Consider the following 16,990-nt stretch of genomic DNA (forward strand, 5'->3'; position numbering starts at 1 on the left):
TTCCTGAATTTGTTGCCTATTGACTTTGTGGCTGTGGTAACTAGTGACAACCCTGCTTCCCTCCTTGGAAATGGGGCATTGTCCCATCAACAAGTTGAAGGTTTCCATAGGATCCACAAGTCAAAATTGGCTATATCGTAAAAGTTCATGAAAACAAAAAAGTTGCTTTTTAGTCTTCATTTAAGGTTAGGGTTAGGAATAAGGTTACCAGTGAGGTTAAGGTTAGGGTTAAAATCAGATTTTTAAGAAGATACATTGTAGAAATAGGCGGGGGTTATAACTTTGTGGATGTGTTAACTAGTGACGACCTACGTTGAATGGCCGTTCGGGACTGGTCAGAGAAGAAAGGAATGTTTTACTTCAGCTAGCGAAAGTTAGCCATCGAAGAAAGTCTTGACTAGCTACATATGATAACTTTCTCTTTGCACCCAAATATAAAACATACTGTATTACAGTATCAGTTATTGGTGCCGCGGTGGGAATTCAAAGAGGAAACTGGCCAAAAGAAGAAGGGAGGAGGAATTTGCGGCAAGGAAAACTTGTGGAAAAGTGATACCTGAGCCAGTTACGTTAGTATCCATCTTTTCCAAGTAAAGTTGGTTAGCAACTTGGCTAGCTAGTTTGGTAAAAACACGTTTTATAAAGTGCGATAGCTACATAGTTAGCTACTTTAATATAGGTTTACTCACTTCTTGCTCACTTGTTAGTTAGCTAGCTAGCTAGCTAACGTTAGTTAGTTGGAACTTGCTGGTTAGCAAGTTGGTGCTAGGTAGCTGCTAGTGCTAGCCATAGCATCACATAGATTGTCTTTGATTGCATCTTGCAGTACTCTGGATCATGGATGCTAGCCAATGAATATAAAACAGTTAGCATATCTGCTACTGTGCTAGCAACTGAAGCTAGCTAGCTAGCTATATAATGAAATAATAGCGCTGGCAGGAATCAAATCGCTGAGCATTTATAATTACTAACATGACACAAGCGTACAGGTATTGACAGGATATAAATCATTATTTGCATTCTCTGACTCCTACGTGTCAGACAAACTCAAAACGCCTGTTGACTGTTGATGCAGAGAAAGTGATCAAGGAAGCAGCTCAAGGCAAGGATCTCCTCGATATTGAGATATATAAGAGGCCTTAACTTGAATGAAGAACCAGCATCATAATGAAAGTGACAGTGACATTCGGACAGACAGGTGTCGTGGTCCCGTGTAAGGAGGGATGGACAGTCCGTGATCTCATTCAACAAGCCACACAGAGATACAGGAAATTATTGGAACAGGTAAGCAATAGCAATCGTTTTGAAAACTGTTGGGTTGGTGTAATAATGCTGTGTGATTTTATTAGGCCTGTGTCCAGGTTAGGTTGTTTGACCAGATCATTGCAGAACTATGATGAGGATTCTGTTGAAAAGCTAAATTCTGTCGCTTCACTTCATCATGGTACTGACGTCATCAAATGCCATGGGGACCTATAATCTGTTTGGAAGTTTTGTAGGTTGATGAATATGTATTACAGAAAGATATAATATTACATTATTATAGTAGACTCTAGAGTTTTCTCTTTGTGCAAAGTTGATATGATATTACATTTTTATTCTCAAAGTCTTGGGAAATTAGCCAATGCCAGGGATGTCAAAGTTGCAATAAATTCATTATGAAAAATGTACCCCTTGGGCTTGATATTCAGCGTTCTAAGCTATATGGCTCATTGGGCTCTGGTCAAACGTAGTGCACTGTAAAGGGAACAGGGTGTTATTTGGGACTCAACCATAGCTGCGACTTGTTCCATTACTCTTCAGTGATGAATGCAGATGACACTTCATGAATTCCTTGTGATTCGTCTGGTCTCTGGAGCGGTGAACCCCTGGCCCTCATCAGAGATGTGCTTCAGTCAGTGCTCCGGACCATATTGGCTCCATTATTTAAAGAGCACAGACACCAGACAGTCAGTCAGTCACAGATGCTCTCTTTCTATCTCTCTCTTTTTCTCTCTCCATCTCTGTCTCTATCTGTCTATCTCTCTGTATCTCTCTTTCTTTGTCAGTGTCTCTTCACCCCCCCCTTTCTATCTCTCTCTCATCATCTCCATCCTTGATAAAAAAAAAACATCTGGGTGTTCTTGACACATTTTATAATGCATCCTTTATAAATGGTAATTCTCATCGTGCTGTCCTGCAGGGATAGCAGAGATAACATTTTTAGATCCCCACCCACGAGGCTCTACCCTGCTTGCAATACTGTGTGTTAATTGCCCTGGCTCCTAAGCTGGCTGGCGATTTGACTGATTGAGATGTGTGTTTCGAGTTTTAATGTCACATGCACAAGTCCAGTGAAATGCCTTTCTTGCGTGCTCTAAACCCAACAATGCAGTAATCAATATCAATGTAATAATAAAAATAACAAGGTAGAAGAAAAACACACAAGATATAGAAATAACAAAAACACGAGAACAAAGAAGCTATATACAGGGACAGTTCCAGGGTCAGTAGCTATATACAGGGACAGTTCCAGGGTCAGTAGCTATATACAGGGACAGTTCCAGGGTCAGTAGCTATATACAGGGTCAGTAGCTATATACAGGGTCAGTTCCAGGGTCAGTAGCTATATACAGGGACAGTTCCAGGGTCAGTAGCTATATACAGGGTCAGTTCCAGGGTCAGTAGCTATATACAGGGTCAGTAGCTATATACAGGGACAGTTCCAGGGTCAGTAGCTATATACAGGGACAGTTCCAGGGTCAGTAGCTATATACAGGGACAGTTCCAGGGTCAGTAGTTATATACAGGGACCGTTCCAGGGTCAGTAGCTATATACAGGGACAGTTCCAGGGACAGTTCCAGGGTCAGTAGCTATATACAGGGACAGTTTTAGGGTCAGTAGCTATATACAGGGACAGTTCCAGGGTCAGTAGCTATATACAGGGACAGTTCCAGGGTCAGTAGCTATATACAGGGACAGTTCCAGGGTCAGTAGCTATATACAGGGTCAGTTACAGGGTCAGTAGCTATATACAGGGACAGTTCCAGGGTCAGTAGCTATATACAGGGACAGTTCCAGGGTCAGTAGCTATATACAGGGACAGTTCCAGGGTCAGTAGCTATATACAGGGTCAGTTACAGGGTCAGTAGCTATATACAGGGACAGTTCCAGGGTCAGTAGCTATATACAGGGACAGTTCCAGGGTCAGTAGCTATATACAGGGTCAGTAGCTATATACAGTTCCAGGGTCAGTAGCTATATACAGGGTCAGTTACAGGGTCAGTAGCTATATACAGGGACAGTTCCAGGGTCAGTAGCTATATACAGGGTCAGTAGCTATATACAGGGTCAGTTCCAGGGTCAGTAGCTATATACAGGGACAGTTCCAGGGTCAGTAGCTATATACAGGGACAGTTCCAGGGTCAGTAGCTACATACAGGGACAGTTCCAGGGTCAGTAGCTATATACAGGGACAGTTCCAGGGTCAGTAGCTATATACAGGGTCAGTTCCAGGGTCAGTTCCAGGGTCAGTAGCTACATACAAGGACAAATCAAATTGAGGTGTGGGTTTTGGGCAGGGGTCTCCAACCTTTTCTAGCATGAGAGCTACTTAAAAAAATTTTAAAAAAATGTTGTGAGCTTCTAAATAGACACATTCTTCTCTTCTCCCCTGCAGATCTTCCCCGGGTCCTTAGTGGACAAAACAAAGCAGTACACTATGTGTTCTGTCAATATACCTGGTAAAATAATAATAATAATAATATGCCATTTAGCAGACGCTTTTATCCAAAGCGACTTACAGTCATGTGTGCATACATTTTTATGTATGGGTGGTCCCGGGGATCGAACCCACTACCCTGGCGTTACAAGCACCATGCTCTACCAATTGAGCTACAGAGGACCACATAATGGTTAATCAACTACCCTAAGTGGGGCCCTATAAAATCGTTGATTTTTTTTTTCTCTCTCCAAAATTATATTTTATATTTTCCCAAATGTATGTTTTCTCCGTTTTTACATTTTTCTAGTTTTAATGTTTTTGGGTTTTTCACTCTCAAAATTACAATTGTTCATAGAGAAACAACGAAATTGGATGTTCTATGTCCATGGTTACATCACATCAGAATACAATTTATTTTGTTGTTGGTCTGGAAGACACTAACATTGATTTCGGTGTAATTGCATCTAGCTTAGTGAGGAACGGGCCATCTAATGTGCCAGGAAAGCCTACTTTGCAGTTAACATTTTTAATTGAGAAGGTTTTGGGGAAAGTATTTCTGTCAACCCCACAAGACGGTTATCACATCAACTGGCTGCACACGGAGTGATAGACAAACACGCATACCAGACAGACAGACAGACAGACAGACGGGCGATATTGCTGGAAATTTAATTGGCAGATATTGTTTTAGGTTTGGCTTTTTAGACAATAGCGGCTAACCACAGGGTGGGATAATTTTGCGTTGATTCGATAGTAGCTGAGAGCTTGCGGTGTCTGATACTTGTGAGATTTGCTTGACAGTTTGTGATGGAACACATGACATTGCATACGCTTTTTGGAATTGTTTGTCGAGCGACTGATAGGTGGACTGCGAGCTACTGGTAGCTGGGGAATCGACCTATGGGAGACCCCTGGTGTGGGATGATGGAGTTGAATAACCCTGGTCTAGGGTGTCTGGGATGATGGAGTTGATGTGTGCCGTAACCAGCCTTTCAAAGCACTTCATGATTACAGATGTGAGTGATACAGGGTGGTAGGTATTGTGGCAGGAAGCCTTAGAGTTATTGGCAACAGGAATGATGGTGGTCATCTTAAAAGATGTGGGGATAACAGACTGGGACAAGGAGCGGTTTGAAAATGATATGCCTGCCATCCGATCTGCGCATGCTCTGAGAAGGCGCCCTGGAATACCGCCCGGCACCACGGCATTGCGAGTGTTGGCCTGACTAAAGACCTTACGCACGTCGGCCTCAGAGAGCGAGATCACCCAGTCCTCTGGTTCGGTCGGGGGGCGGCCTCACACACACACACACACACACACACAGTATGGTGGTGTTATTGTGGAAAAACTGCATAAAATGCGCTGAGTTCGTCATGTAGAGAGGCACCGTTGGGCAGATCACCGCTGGGTCTTCCTTTGTCATCCATAATAGACTGTAGCCCTTGCCATGCGGCGGGTCTTTGAGCCTGTGTCATATGATTCCACCTTATCTCTATATTGGCCATTTGCTCCTTTGATGACTGTGGAGGACGTAGCAGGACTTCCTGTTCCTGTCCAGTAACGTTGGTACCAAATCCACGATCGGAGGTCATCCATCATATTATTAAGTGATTGGCCAATAGAATGGAGGCAAGAGGTGGCCGATTTCCCCTTCCCCTTAATCTCTCCAGGATTCACCCTCTCTTGCCTCTTAACGCCGGTGTGTGTGTGTGTGTGTGTGTGTGTGTGTGTGTGCGCATCAGGTGTGTGTGTGTGTGTGTGTGTGTCTCTGTGCTCTGTGCAGTGCTGCTGAGACGGTTATATACTTGGCAATAGAAAGGACATTCCCTCCACCATCCATCTCTCATCAGATTACTGCACAGTGGAGGATCTAAAGGTCACATTGCCCTTTTATATAGTTGATCACTGATTACATTATGTAGACTAGTTGATCACCGATTACATTATGTAGACTAGTTGATCGCCGATTACATTATGTAGACTAGTTGATCGCCGATTACATTATGTAGACTAGTTGATCGCCGATTACATTATGTAGACTAGTTGATCGCCGATTACATTATGTAGACTAGTTGCTCTATGATCACAGTGGTGGTTAGGGTTATCTACCGGGTCCCGTAGTCACAGTGGGGGTTAGGGTTATCTACCGGCTCCCGTAGTCACAGTGGTGGTTAGGGTTATCTACCGGCTCCCGTAGTCACAGTGGTGGTTAGGGTTATCTACCGGCTCCCGTAGTCACAGTGGTGGTTAGGGTTATCTACCGGCTCCCGTAGTCACAGTGGTGGTTAGGGTTATCTACAGGCTCCATAGGGCTATTAGTCACAGTCATAGCCTAGGCCTTTATACAGAACACAGTAAGGGCTGCCACACCACTGCTTATAACTATAAGTTAAGTATAACTATAAGAAATCTAAGATGTGTCAAATAAATGATATCCAGCTCAGGGCTCCAGCTATATCTTTGGTTTGCTAAATTGCTAGCTAAGTGGCTAATGTCAAGATAATGCTTCTTGGTACAGCAGAGACCTTCAATTATTCTATATGTTTTAACATAATAAACCCCAGTATGGAACAGAAACAGTATGATGGTATGAAAATCTGGATACCGCCCATTTTTGCCAGGGACCTCACGATATCATCTCAATACTTATGCGCCGATACGATATGTATTGCGTTTTTATTGCAATTTGATGTTCCAAACATATTGCTCGATCTGCTGCAGAGAGACGAGAGCGAGCATTAGAACATTTTGTTTTGATCAGTCATGGAAATAAAAGTGTTGAAAACATATTGGCTCACTAGCTGCTTGTTTGAAGACGTGTACTTACTGTGATCAAGAAGTGGTTGTCCCACTGGCTATCCTAAGTTGAATGCACCAATTTTGTAAGTCGCTCTGGATAACAGCGTCTGCTAAATGACTTAAATGTAAAAATGTAAATATTTTTAAAGCTGCAATATGTACATGTTTGGGCGACCTGACCAAATTCACATAGAAATGTGAGTTGTAGGTCTGTCATTCTCATTGAAAGCAAGTCTTAACGGTAGCGCTGTTCTGTGTGCAATATTTCTATGCTTCCATTTTCGCGTCTTTTACTTTCGGTTTTGTACACCAGCTGAAAATACAATATTTTTGGTTATGGAAAATATATTTCACAGCGGGTTAGATGGTACAATGATTATCTACACTATACTTGCTTGTTTTGTCTCACAAACTGAAATTAGGCAAACAAATCGAATTTTAGGAACCAGGAAATGGCGATTTCTGCATAGTACACCTTTAAAAAGAAGATGGGGAAAACAAGCTATTGGTTGAAAAATACCGGAGTTTTGGCACATGTACAGCCGACTAGCATTAGCTAATGCCACCTAGCAAAACAATTTATGATATATAAATATGGGCGGCAGGTAGCCTAGCGGTTAAGAGTGTTGGGCCAGTAACCGAAAGGTCGCTGGTTCGAATCCCCTGAACCGACTAGGTGAAAAATCTCTGTGCCATTGAGCAAGGCACTTAACCCTAATTGCTCCTGTAAGTCGCTCTGGATAAGAGCGTCTGCTAAATGACTAAAATGTATCTATTTTTTTAAATCGATACTTTGATATTGATATAATATTGTCCAAAATAATATTGCGATATATAACTGTATCGATTTCCCTTCCCCCTCCCCCATGCTGTGCTGGTCTGTGCTGTAACCTATGCCGAGTGCCAAATGGAATTCTATTCCCTACAAAGTGCACTACTTTTGACCAGAATCTTATGGGCCCAGGTCAAAAGTAGTGGATGATATAGGAAAAAGAAGCAAGCTAGCTAGCTAGTGACGTTAAGCTTGCTACAGTGCAGGATTTTACTATGGACATTGCAGGATCATTTGGTAAGTCACACAACTTGCTGCAATTGATTTAATAGGAGTGGACACCTTTTAAGGTAAAGAAGTTAACAAATGTACAAACAGGCTAACTAATGTAGCTAACTCTTTCAGAACAGACACCTAGCTAGCTAGCATTGACTGAATACAGCTATTTCTAGCCCAGCTAGCCTCTCCTAGGTTTGGCACATCTGAAGTCCCTCACTGCAAATCATATTGAATACCGTTTTATGCATAGGGGACACGATCTGCCTGCAAAAGTGACTTTATATTATTGTGGGTATTTACCATGCAGTTAGCTTACTAACCTTGTTAGCTGTTAGCTAGCTGTTAGTTAGCTTGCTTGATCCGATGTCAAAACGACTGTAATGTTAAACACAGCAAGACCCTGCTCGCTGAATGAACACAACATGTGCAAGTGGGTTTCTGACTATACAGTCAGTCTACTTTGTTATTGTGGCATCATGCATTTAGCTAGCTTACTAATGTCGGGTAACAATCCGATGCCTCTTCCTATGTGAAAATCAGCTGATTTTAGAAAAAAACCAAAGATGCAATTGGATTTCTGACCGGACTATACAGGCTTATTAACAGTATTGTTAGTATTTTATTGTTTTTCCATCTCAAATTGGTAGTTTTAGCTTTTAGTTTATTCACTTCTTGATCAGAGTCTTGGTCAAAAAGCCACGCGTAAAGTAGGCGTCAAAGTGGACCGACCGTGACCCGGAGACCCATGGACCGACCGTGACCGGGAGACCCATGGGGCGGCGCACAATTGGCCCAGCATCTTCCAGGGTAGGGGAGGGAATGGCCGGCAGGGATGTAGCTCAGTTGGTAGAGCATGGTGTTTGCAACGCCAGGGTTGTGGGTTCGATTCCCACTAGGGGCCGGTATGAGAAAAAAAAAAAAATACAATGTATGAACTCACCAACTGTAAGTTGCTCTGGATAAGTGACTAAAATGTAAATGTAAAATGTAGAGCCTGAAGATGAAGCCCAGAAGGGTGAAGAAGAGCAACAGTTTGAGAAACTTCTATGTGGACGATGGATTTACCTCATTCTCCAGCGACGAAGAAGCAATTGACATCCTGAAAAGAACAAGAGAAATGTTAGCCGAGTCAAGCGTGAGGTTGCACAAGATGCCCTCCGACAGCAGCAAAGTCATGGAAGCATATTTTTTTCCCCCCAGAGGATCACGCAAAAGATCTCAAAGATCTGGATCTAGGGGTAGATCCTCTCCAGCAAAGCTTAGGCATCTGTTGGAATCTGGAAACAGACAGCTTCACCGTTTCGTGTATCCCGAGAAGAGAAGCCGTTCACAAGAAGAAGTGTCCTCTCCGCGGTCAACAGCACCTATCACTATGCAAGGCAAGGCTTTAATGAGAGAAATCTCTACTGAACATGAACAATGTGAATGGGACACCCCTCTACAAGAAGAGAAAGAGATGCAGTGGAAAGACTCACTGATGGAACTCAAACAGCTCACTATCCGAAGGCCCTATGTCCCTGTCTACTTGTCTTCCACGCAGCGAAGATAACTGTGCATCTTCTCAGACGCATCCACTATGGCCATATCAGCTGTTGCCAACCTCCAGTGGTCGATGTCGAAGGAAGAAGTCATGTCGGGTTCATCATGGGAAAGTCCAAACTGGCTCCACGTCCTGCTCGCACCCACGCCTAGAGCCTTGTGCCGCTGTCTTAGCAGTTGAAATGGCAGACCTGATCATTGATGAGATGGACATTGAGATGCATGCAGTGTGAAGTTCTACACAGACAGCAAGATTGTGCTAGGATATTGTTACGAATCCCGTGGCTTTAAATGTCTAGGGTGGATGGAGAAGAGACCCGTAACATAAATCATGCAAATTAGAATCGTGACATGGAACAGGGAGAACAAAAACTACACGACAACCATAAACTACCGTCAAACATAAAATGTTTATTTGTGAACACACGGTAAAGGTTTGGGAAAAAGGGCTGAGCAGGACCCACGAAATGAAACAATAGTGTAAAACACCCCTAAACTGATCTCGCCTGCCTCAAGAACCGCTAAACTACTGCTAATCATACAAAAATACAGTGGGTGGTCCGCTCAGGTCTAACTAGTGTTTATAGACAGTTCTTTCTACGGGTAATGTATGCCCAAGGGCAGCTTGCTTAACTTCCCCTTTTCCCAGAAACACACAAAGTTACCAAACAGAGTAACCAGCAAATTAGTGAGTAGGTTCGTTCCGCATCCCAAATGCCATGACAGCATATTGTAGAAAGTGATCTGGGGTCACAAGGGCAGAGATGTCGGAGGAACGTGAGGTTAACGGCACCTGCCAGTAACCTTTTAGAAGATCCAGTTTGGTTACATAAGTAGCAGCACCAACAGTATCAATACAGTCATCCAGTCTGGGTAACGGGAACGAGTCGGGCACTGTGACAGCATTGACCTTCCGATAGTCCGTACATAACATGGATGTCCCATCAGGTTTAGGAACCAGAATACACGGAGAACTCCAAGGACTTGAACTTGGCATAGCCAGGTTATTCTCTAGCAAAATAACCGACCTCATCCCTCATTATCTTTCTTTTAGAGACGTTGACACGATAAGCATGTTGCTTGATAGGTGCAGCGTTTCCAACATTAATGTCATGTTCTAACACATTTGTGCATGTAGGAACATCATTAAAAAGACATGGAAAGCTGTGTAATAGTCTCACAATATCATCTGACTGTCCGTCCGTTAAATGAATCAGGCTTGACGGGAGAGACAGCAGCATCTCTGAATTGGGCAATCTAGCACACTGCTGCTGAGTATTGCGCAACTCCAAACCATCTCCGTCCATATCATTAACATGACCTCCCACTACAGCCGTAGCAGCAATAGAGACAGCCGACTCGGCCAGTTTCTCTGGACTGTCTATCTGAGTGACGGGTCTGGTGTGGTATGTTTTCAACATGTTAACGTGGCACACACGAGATTGGCGTTTTCTATCAGGAGTCTGTATCACGTAGTCAGTTTCACTTAGTTTATTTTCAATGACATAAGGACCAGAGAAACGTGCTGACAATGACGCTCCTGGCACCGGCAACAATACAAGAACTTGGTCACCTGGCTGCAGTGAACGAGAAACAGCCTGGGTGTCATAGTGCCGTTTCATCCGTCTCTGTGAGGAAGACAGCGCTTCCTTTGCTAGAGCACAGGCACCATGTAGGCGCTCACGAAAGCGACTAACGTAGTAGTCCAACACATTTTCTTTCACACACAACTCTTGTGATAAAAACTGATCCTTAAGGACTTTCATAGGTCCTCTCATGGTGTGTCCAAACACCAGTTCAGCTGGGCTGAACCCTAAGGATTCCTGTACTGTCTCACGGACAGCAAACAAAACTAGAGGAACTCCCTCATCCCAATCCTTCTCAGATTCCAAGCAATATTTACGGAGCATAGACTTCAGTGTCTGATACCAACGTTCAAGCGCACCCTGAGACTCTGGGTGGTATGCGCTGGACACACGGTGTGTAACTGACAAGGATTTTAACACTTGTTTGAAAAGTTTAGAAAGGAAATTCGTACCCTGATCAGTTTGTATCACCTTAGGTAACCCAAAAGTTGAGAAGAATTTGATCAACGCTTTACTCACCACCGGAGCAGTAATCCTTCGCAGAGGAATGGCCTCTGGGTACCTGGTGGCCACACACATAATCGTCAACATAAACTGGTTACCAGATTTAGTCTTTGGTAATGGTCCAGCACAATCAACCATCACATGTTCGAATGGTTCACCTAGGGCAGGTATGGGACAAAGAGGCGCGGGAGGAATAACCTGGTTCGGTTTCCCACTTACTTGACAGGTGTGGCAAGTCCGACAGAACTGAGCCACATCTTGTTTTAAACCAGGCCAAAAGAAATGTCGCAAAACTCGATCATAAGTCATGGTGACTCCCAGATGTCCGGACCACGGGTGATCATGAGCGAGGGATAAAACATTTTGTCGAAAGGCTGTAGAAATCACTATTTGGTAAACAGCATTCCAATCTCCGCCAGCGTCAACATGGGATGTCCATTTACGCATGAGGAGATTACCATCAATGAAGTATGCCATGTTTTTCTTCTTTAGCTCCTCCTCTGAGACAACATTAGAAAAACATTTAGCTAGGCTAATGTCAACCTTTTGGTTAGCGATCAGCTGCTCACGAGTGACTGGTAACTGTATTGCCTCAGGAACAAGTTCCACATCCTTCTTCCTTTCTCTGGGCTGTTGGTCAGACTGCACCAGCTTACCAGAGGTAGCACCCGAACTATCCTCTGGGTCACACTCTCTGAATAGAATCGTGTTCGACAAATCTATCACTTCACCCACTTGTCGTGCTTGAGCACGTGTGACAGCACAAGCGGGGAACACATCTGGATAACCCTGTGCCAGCTCCTCAGAGAGAGACTGGTCACTTTTATCCAATACCTCCAATACGGGTATCACCTTTCCTCCGGCAATATCGTTGCCCATTATAAATGTCACACCTTTTACTGGCAACATAGGACGTACTCCAACTCTGAACAATCCACTGACTAACTCAGAGTGTACGTTCACAAAGTGCAATGGCACGGGGACGAATCCCATTTCAATTCCTTGTACTAACACACTGGAACCACAATATGTATTATTGGACAAGGGCAACACATCAGATAGTATGAACGACTGCGCCGTACCAGTATCTCTGAGGATTCTAACTGGACGCTGAGACGCTTCGTCATCTGATATGGAAACAAACCCCTCAAAAATGAACGGTTCATAACTGGGATCTGGGACTGGGACAGGGACTTTCAAACCACATTCACTATGAGGTCTCTGTCTTGATTCCGGCCCTACAACCGTACGAATCAGCCCAACACCCGTTGGCGGCCTGGCGTGCTGAGGCATCCCCTGTTTGCGTTTTAGCAGAAAGCAATCATTACCCATATGTCCCACCTTATGACAATAGAAACAGTGACGCACATCTTTTGGGCGTGCTGGATGTACTGCTGGTCGACTAGGACTAAAAGTTAGCAAGTCCGCGGCCCTGCTCTCCGTACGAGCCGAAAACACGCTCTTATGCGTCAACACAAACTCGTCTGCCAATACAGACGCTTCTGACAGTGAGGATACTTTCTGTTCGTTCAGATAAACTACAATGCGTTTTGGTAAGCAATTTTTAAACTCTTCTAACAAGATTAACTCCCGTAGAGAGTTAAAATCAGTTACCTTACTAGCACTGTGCCATTTGTCAAACAGATTTCCTTTGTCTCTAGCTAACTCCACATAAGTCTGAGTAGGAGACTTTTTATGAGACCTAAATCTCTGTCGATATGCCTCAGGAACAAGCTCATAGGCACGAAGAACAGTAGCTTTGACCACGTCATAATTCAAGCTGTCTTCAAGAGGTAGCGCTGACAGAACCTCTTAGGCTTTACCTGTTAATTTACACTGCAGTAATAGGCACCATACCTCTTCGGGCCATTTCAATGCTACCGCAATACGTTCAAAAACACTGAAATAGGAATCAACCTCTGACTCCCTGAACACAGGTTCCAAGGTGATCTGCCTACTAATATCAAACGTAGCAGACGACACAGCTGGTGAGGACGGCTCACTAGTAGGCATAGTACGAGCAGAGACTAACCTCGCTGTTTCTGCCTCCAGTTCCATTTTACGCATCTCCAGTTCCATCTTACGCGTCTCCTGCTTGTCTTGCCTGATTTGTGCCCGCTCTTCCACCTCCATTTGGAGCCGTGTCGAGCGGACATCCATCCTAGCATCACTGTCGGACAGTGGGTCAAAACGGGGCAATGTGGCTGGAGCCTTAGCCTCGTCCTCAGACACCGACAGGCTTACAGGAGCAGCAACCACATCCCCTACAGGAGCAGCAGGGTCAGGCGGCGGTAATTCAAGCACTCGCTCGTTCAATAATATCTCTAACACTACTTCCCTAACTTCTGCTTTCACTAAACCCCTCGGTATGGGTACAGAAAAGTGGTCAGCCAAAACCTGTAGATCCACTCTACGGCAATTCTCAAAAACCTCCCACGTAGGGTTTTCCAAAAATGCATCCAACTCAAAAGTAGCCATCCTAAACTAGCAACACGAGCCGTCGAATACTGAACACAAAACCAGTTAGTTACAGCTGCCAAACTCAACACTGAACCAGACACTAACTAATTTGCATGAGTAGCACGGGTATCAATGAGAATGATCCCGGACGAGCCCCCACTTTATGTTACGAATCCCGTGGCTTTAAACGTCTAGGGTGGATGGAGAAGAGACCCGTAACATACATCATGCAAATTAGAATCGTGACATGGAACAGGGAGAACAAAAACTACACGACAACCATAAACTACCGTCAAACATAAATTGTTTATTTGTGAACACACGGTAAAGGTTTGGGAAAAAGGGCTGAGCAGGACCCAAGAAATGAAACAATAGTGTAAAACACCCCTAAACTGATCTTGCCTGCCTCAAGAACCGCTAAGCTACTGCTAATCATACAAAAATACAGTGGGTGGTCCGCTCAGGTCTAACTAGTGTTTATAGACAGTTCTTTCTACGGGTAATGTATGCCCAAGGGCAGCTTGCTTAACTTCCCCTTTTCCCAGAAACACACAAAGTTACCAAACAGAGTAACCAGCAAATTAGTGAGTACACAAAACACAGGACACCACAGTATCCATACTCATATACAGAAATAGTCTCACAAAGTTACCAAACAGAGTAACCAGCAAATGAGTGAGTACACAAAACACAGGACACCACAGTATCCATACTCACATACGTAAAATAGTCTTCTAACAACAAACACAACTGACCGGCTTTTAAACAATGGGATGTGTGATTGAAAAACCAGACACAGGTGGTGCAATGCAGAGGAATGTCCACTGATTGGTCCACCTCAGCAATCAGCAGACAACCCAACGACCACCAATCAGGAACATACAGGACACCTGTGATTAGGGCAGAAGGAGAGGAAAAACACAAAAACACACACAGGATACCTGTATCCGTAACAATATATTCACAACACCTCAAGAAGATTCTACGTGTCGAACGGAGTGATATTTGTATTGTTATTAAAAAAATAATTTTTTTTTTTAAATTTTTTTTTTTAGTCATTTAGCAGACGCTCTTATCTAGAGCGACTTACAGTTCGTGAATACATATATATATATTTTTTATACTGGACCCCCGTGGGAATCGAACCCACAACCCTGGCGTTGCAAACGCCATGCTCTATCAACTGAGCTACATCCCTGCCGGCCATTCCCTCCCCTACCCTGGACAACGCTGGGCCAATTGTGCGCCGCCCATGAGTCTCCCGGTCGCGGCCGGCTGCGACAGAGCCTGGATTCGAACCAGGATCTCTAGTGGCACAGTTAGCACTGCGATGCAGTGCCTTAGACCACTGCGCCACTCGCCACTTAGACCACTGATATGCATCAGGAAGTCTACACAGCCAGACCTGTGGCCCCTACGTCAGTACGGACAAAAATCCAGCAGATCATGGATCTTGGCCTGTGCTAGCAGTCGTCCTCAAAACACATCACCTGGTTCTCAGGCCCACCCTTCCTGACAAAGATGGAGAGAGAGAAGAGACTACTCAGTCAGAAACCTTCGAACTTGTGGGATCAGATACTGACACAGAGATCCGGCCGCAAGTCACAACCTTCACTACCGAAGCTACTGAAGACCGACTTGGCTCACACGGGTTTCGAACGGTTCTCCAGCTGGAAGTCGCGAGACCCGAGCAATCGCAAAACTAATCCACATGGCCAAATCCTTCTCCAGGGCTCCGGACGGTGACAAGGGCTAACCATCTTAAACAAGCCAAAAACCACCACCAGATGCAGACATCAAGAAGTCTTCAAAGACTAAATCAAGTGCCTCGCCAAAAGAGAAGAGGTCACCAAACACAGTCCACTAAAGAAGCTGGTCCCTATCATCGATAAGGACGGGTTGATAAGAACAGGAGGTCGCACAGCGGCAGCTGATATGTCATGGGAAGACATTACACCATTAAGATGTAGAGAGCTTGTAGCCTGCAGCAGTGCATTAAACCAAAAAGATATACACTGAACAGAAAAATAAACACAACATGCAGAAATTTCTAAGATTTTACTGAGTTACAGTTCATATAAGGAAATCAGTCAATTTAAATAAATTCATTAGGCCCTAATCTATGTATTTCACATGACTGGGAATACAGATATGCATCTGTTGGTCACAGATACCTATTTTTTTTTTAAGTAGGGGAAACTAGTCTGTATCTGGTGTGACCACCATTTGCCTCATGCAGCGTGACACATCTCCTTCACATAGAGTTGATCAGGCTGTTGATTGTGGCCTGTGGAATGTTGTCCCACTCATCTTCAATGTCTGTGCGAAGTTGCTGGATATTGGCGGGAACTGGAACACGCTGTCGTACACGCCGATCCAGAGCATCCCAAACATGCTGAATGGGTGACATGTCTGGTGAGTATGCAGGCCATGGAAGAACTGGGACATTTTCAGTTTCCAGGAATTGTGTACAGATCCTTGCGACATGGGGCCGTGTATTATCATGCTGAAACATGAGGTGATGGCGGCGGATGAATGGCACGACAATGGGTTTCAGGATCTCGTCACGGTATCCCTGTGCAGTCAAATTTCCATCGATAAAATGAAATTGTGTTTGTTGTCCGTAGCTTATGCCTGCCCATACCATAACCCCATCGTCACCATGGGGAACTCTGTTCACAACAGTGACATCAGAAAACAGCTCGCCCCCACACAACACCATCTGCCCTGTACAGTTGAAACTGGGATTCATCTGTGAAAAGCACACTTCTCCAGCGTGCCAGTGGCCATCGAAGGTGAGCATTTGCCCACTGAAGTCGAATACGACGGCGAACTGCAGTCAGGTCAAGACCCTGGTGAGGACGACGAGCACGCAGATGAGCTTCCCTGAGACGGTTTCTGACAGTTTGTGCAGAAATTCTTCGGTTGTGCAAACCCACAGTTTCATCAGCTGACCAGATGGCTGGTCTCAGACGATCCCGCAGGGGAAGAAGCCGGATGTGGAGGTTCTGGGCTGACGTGGTTACACGTGGTCTGCGGTTGTAAGGCCGGTTGGATGTACTGCCAAAATTCTCTAAAATGACGTTGGAGAGAAATGAACATTCAATTCTCTGGCAACAACTCTGGTGGACATTCCTGCAGTCACCATTCCAATTGCATGCTCCCTCAACTTGATACATCTGTGGCATTGTGTTGTGTGAGACAACTGCACATTTTAGTGGCCTTTTATTGTCCCCAGCACAAGGTGCACCTGTGTAATGATCATGCTGTTTAATCAGCTTCTTGATATGCCACACCTGTCAGGTGGATGGATTATCTTGGCAAATGAGAAATGCTCACTAACAGG

The 16,990-nt window shown here is 44.5% G+C and overlaps 1 protein-coding gene across 1 annotated transcript in view; it reads left to right on the forward strand.

The window, feature by feature from the left end:
- Positions 1–314: 314 nt before the first annotated feature.
- The window catches only part of pard3bb (par-3 family cell polarity regulator beta b), a 627,684-nt gene continuing 611,008 nt past the window's right edge, over positions 315–16,990 (forward strand). Inside the window, exon 1 of the mRNA XM_041843623.2 lies at positions 315–1,284. Coding sequence (XP_041699557.2) covers positions 1,168–1,284 — 117 coding nt within the window. The 5' untranslated portion in view covers positions 315–1,167. The remainder of the gene's footprint in view (positions 1,285–16,990) is intronic.

This window comes from Coregonus clupeaformis, chromosome 23, assembly GCF_020615455.1.
Source record: "Coregonus clupeaformis isolate EN_2021a chromosome 23, ASM2061545v1, whole genome shotgun sequence".
In the NCBI taxonomy this organism is placed as follows: domain Eukaryota; kingdom Metazoa; phylum Chordata; class Actinopteri; order Salmoniformes; family Salmonidae; genus Coregonus; species Coregonus clupeaformis.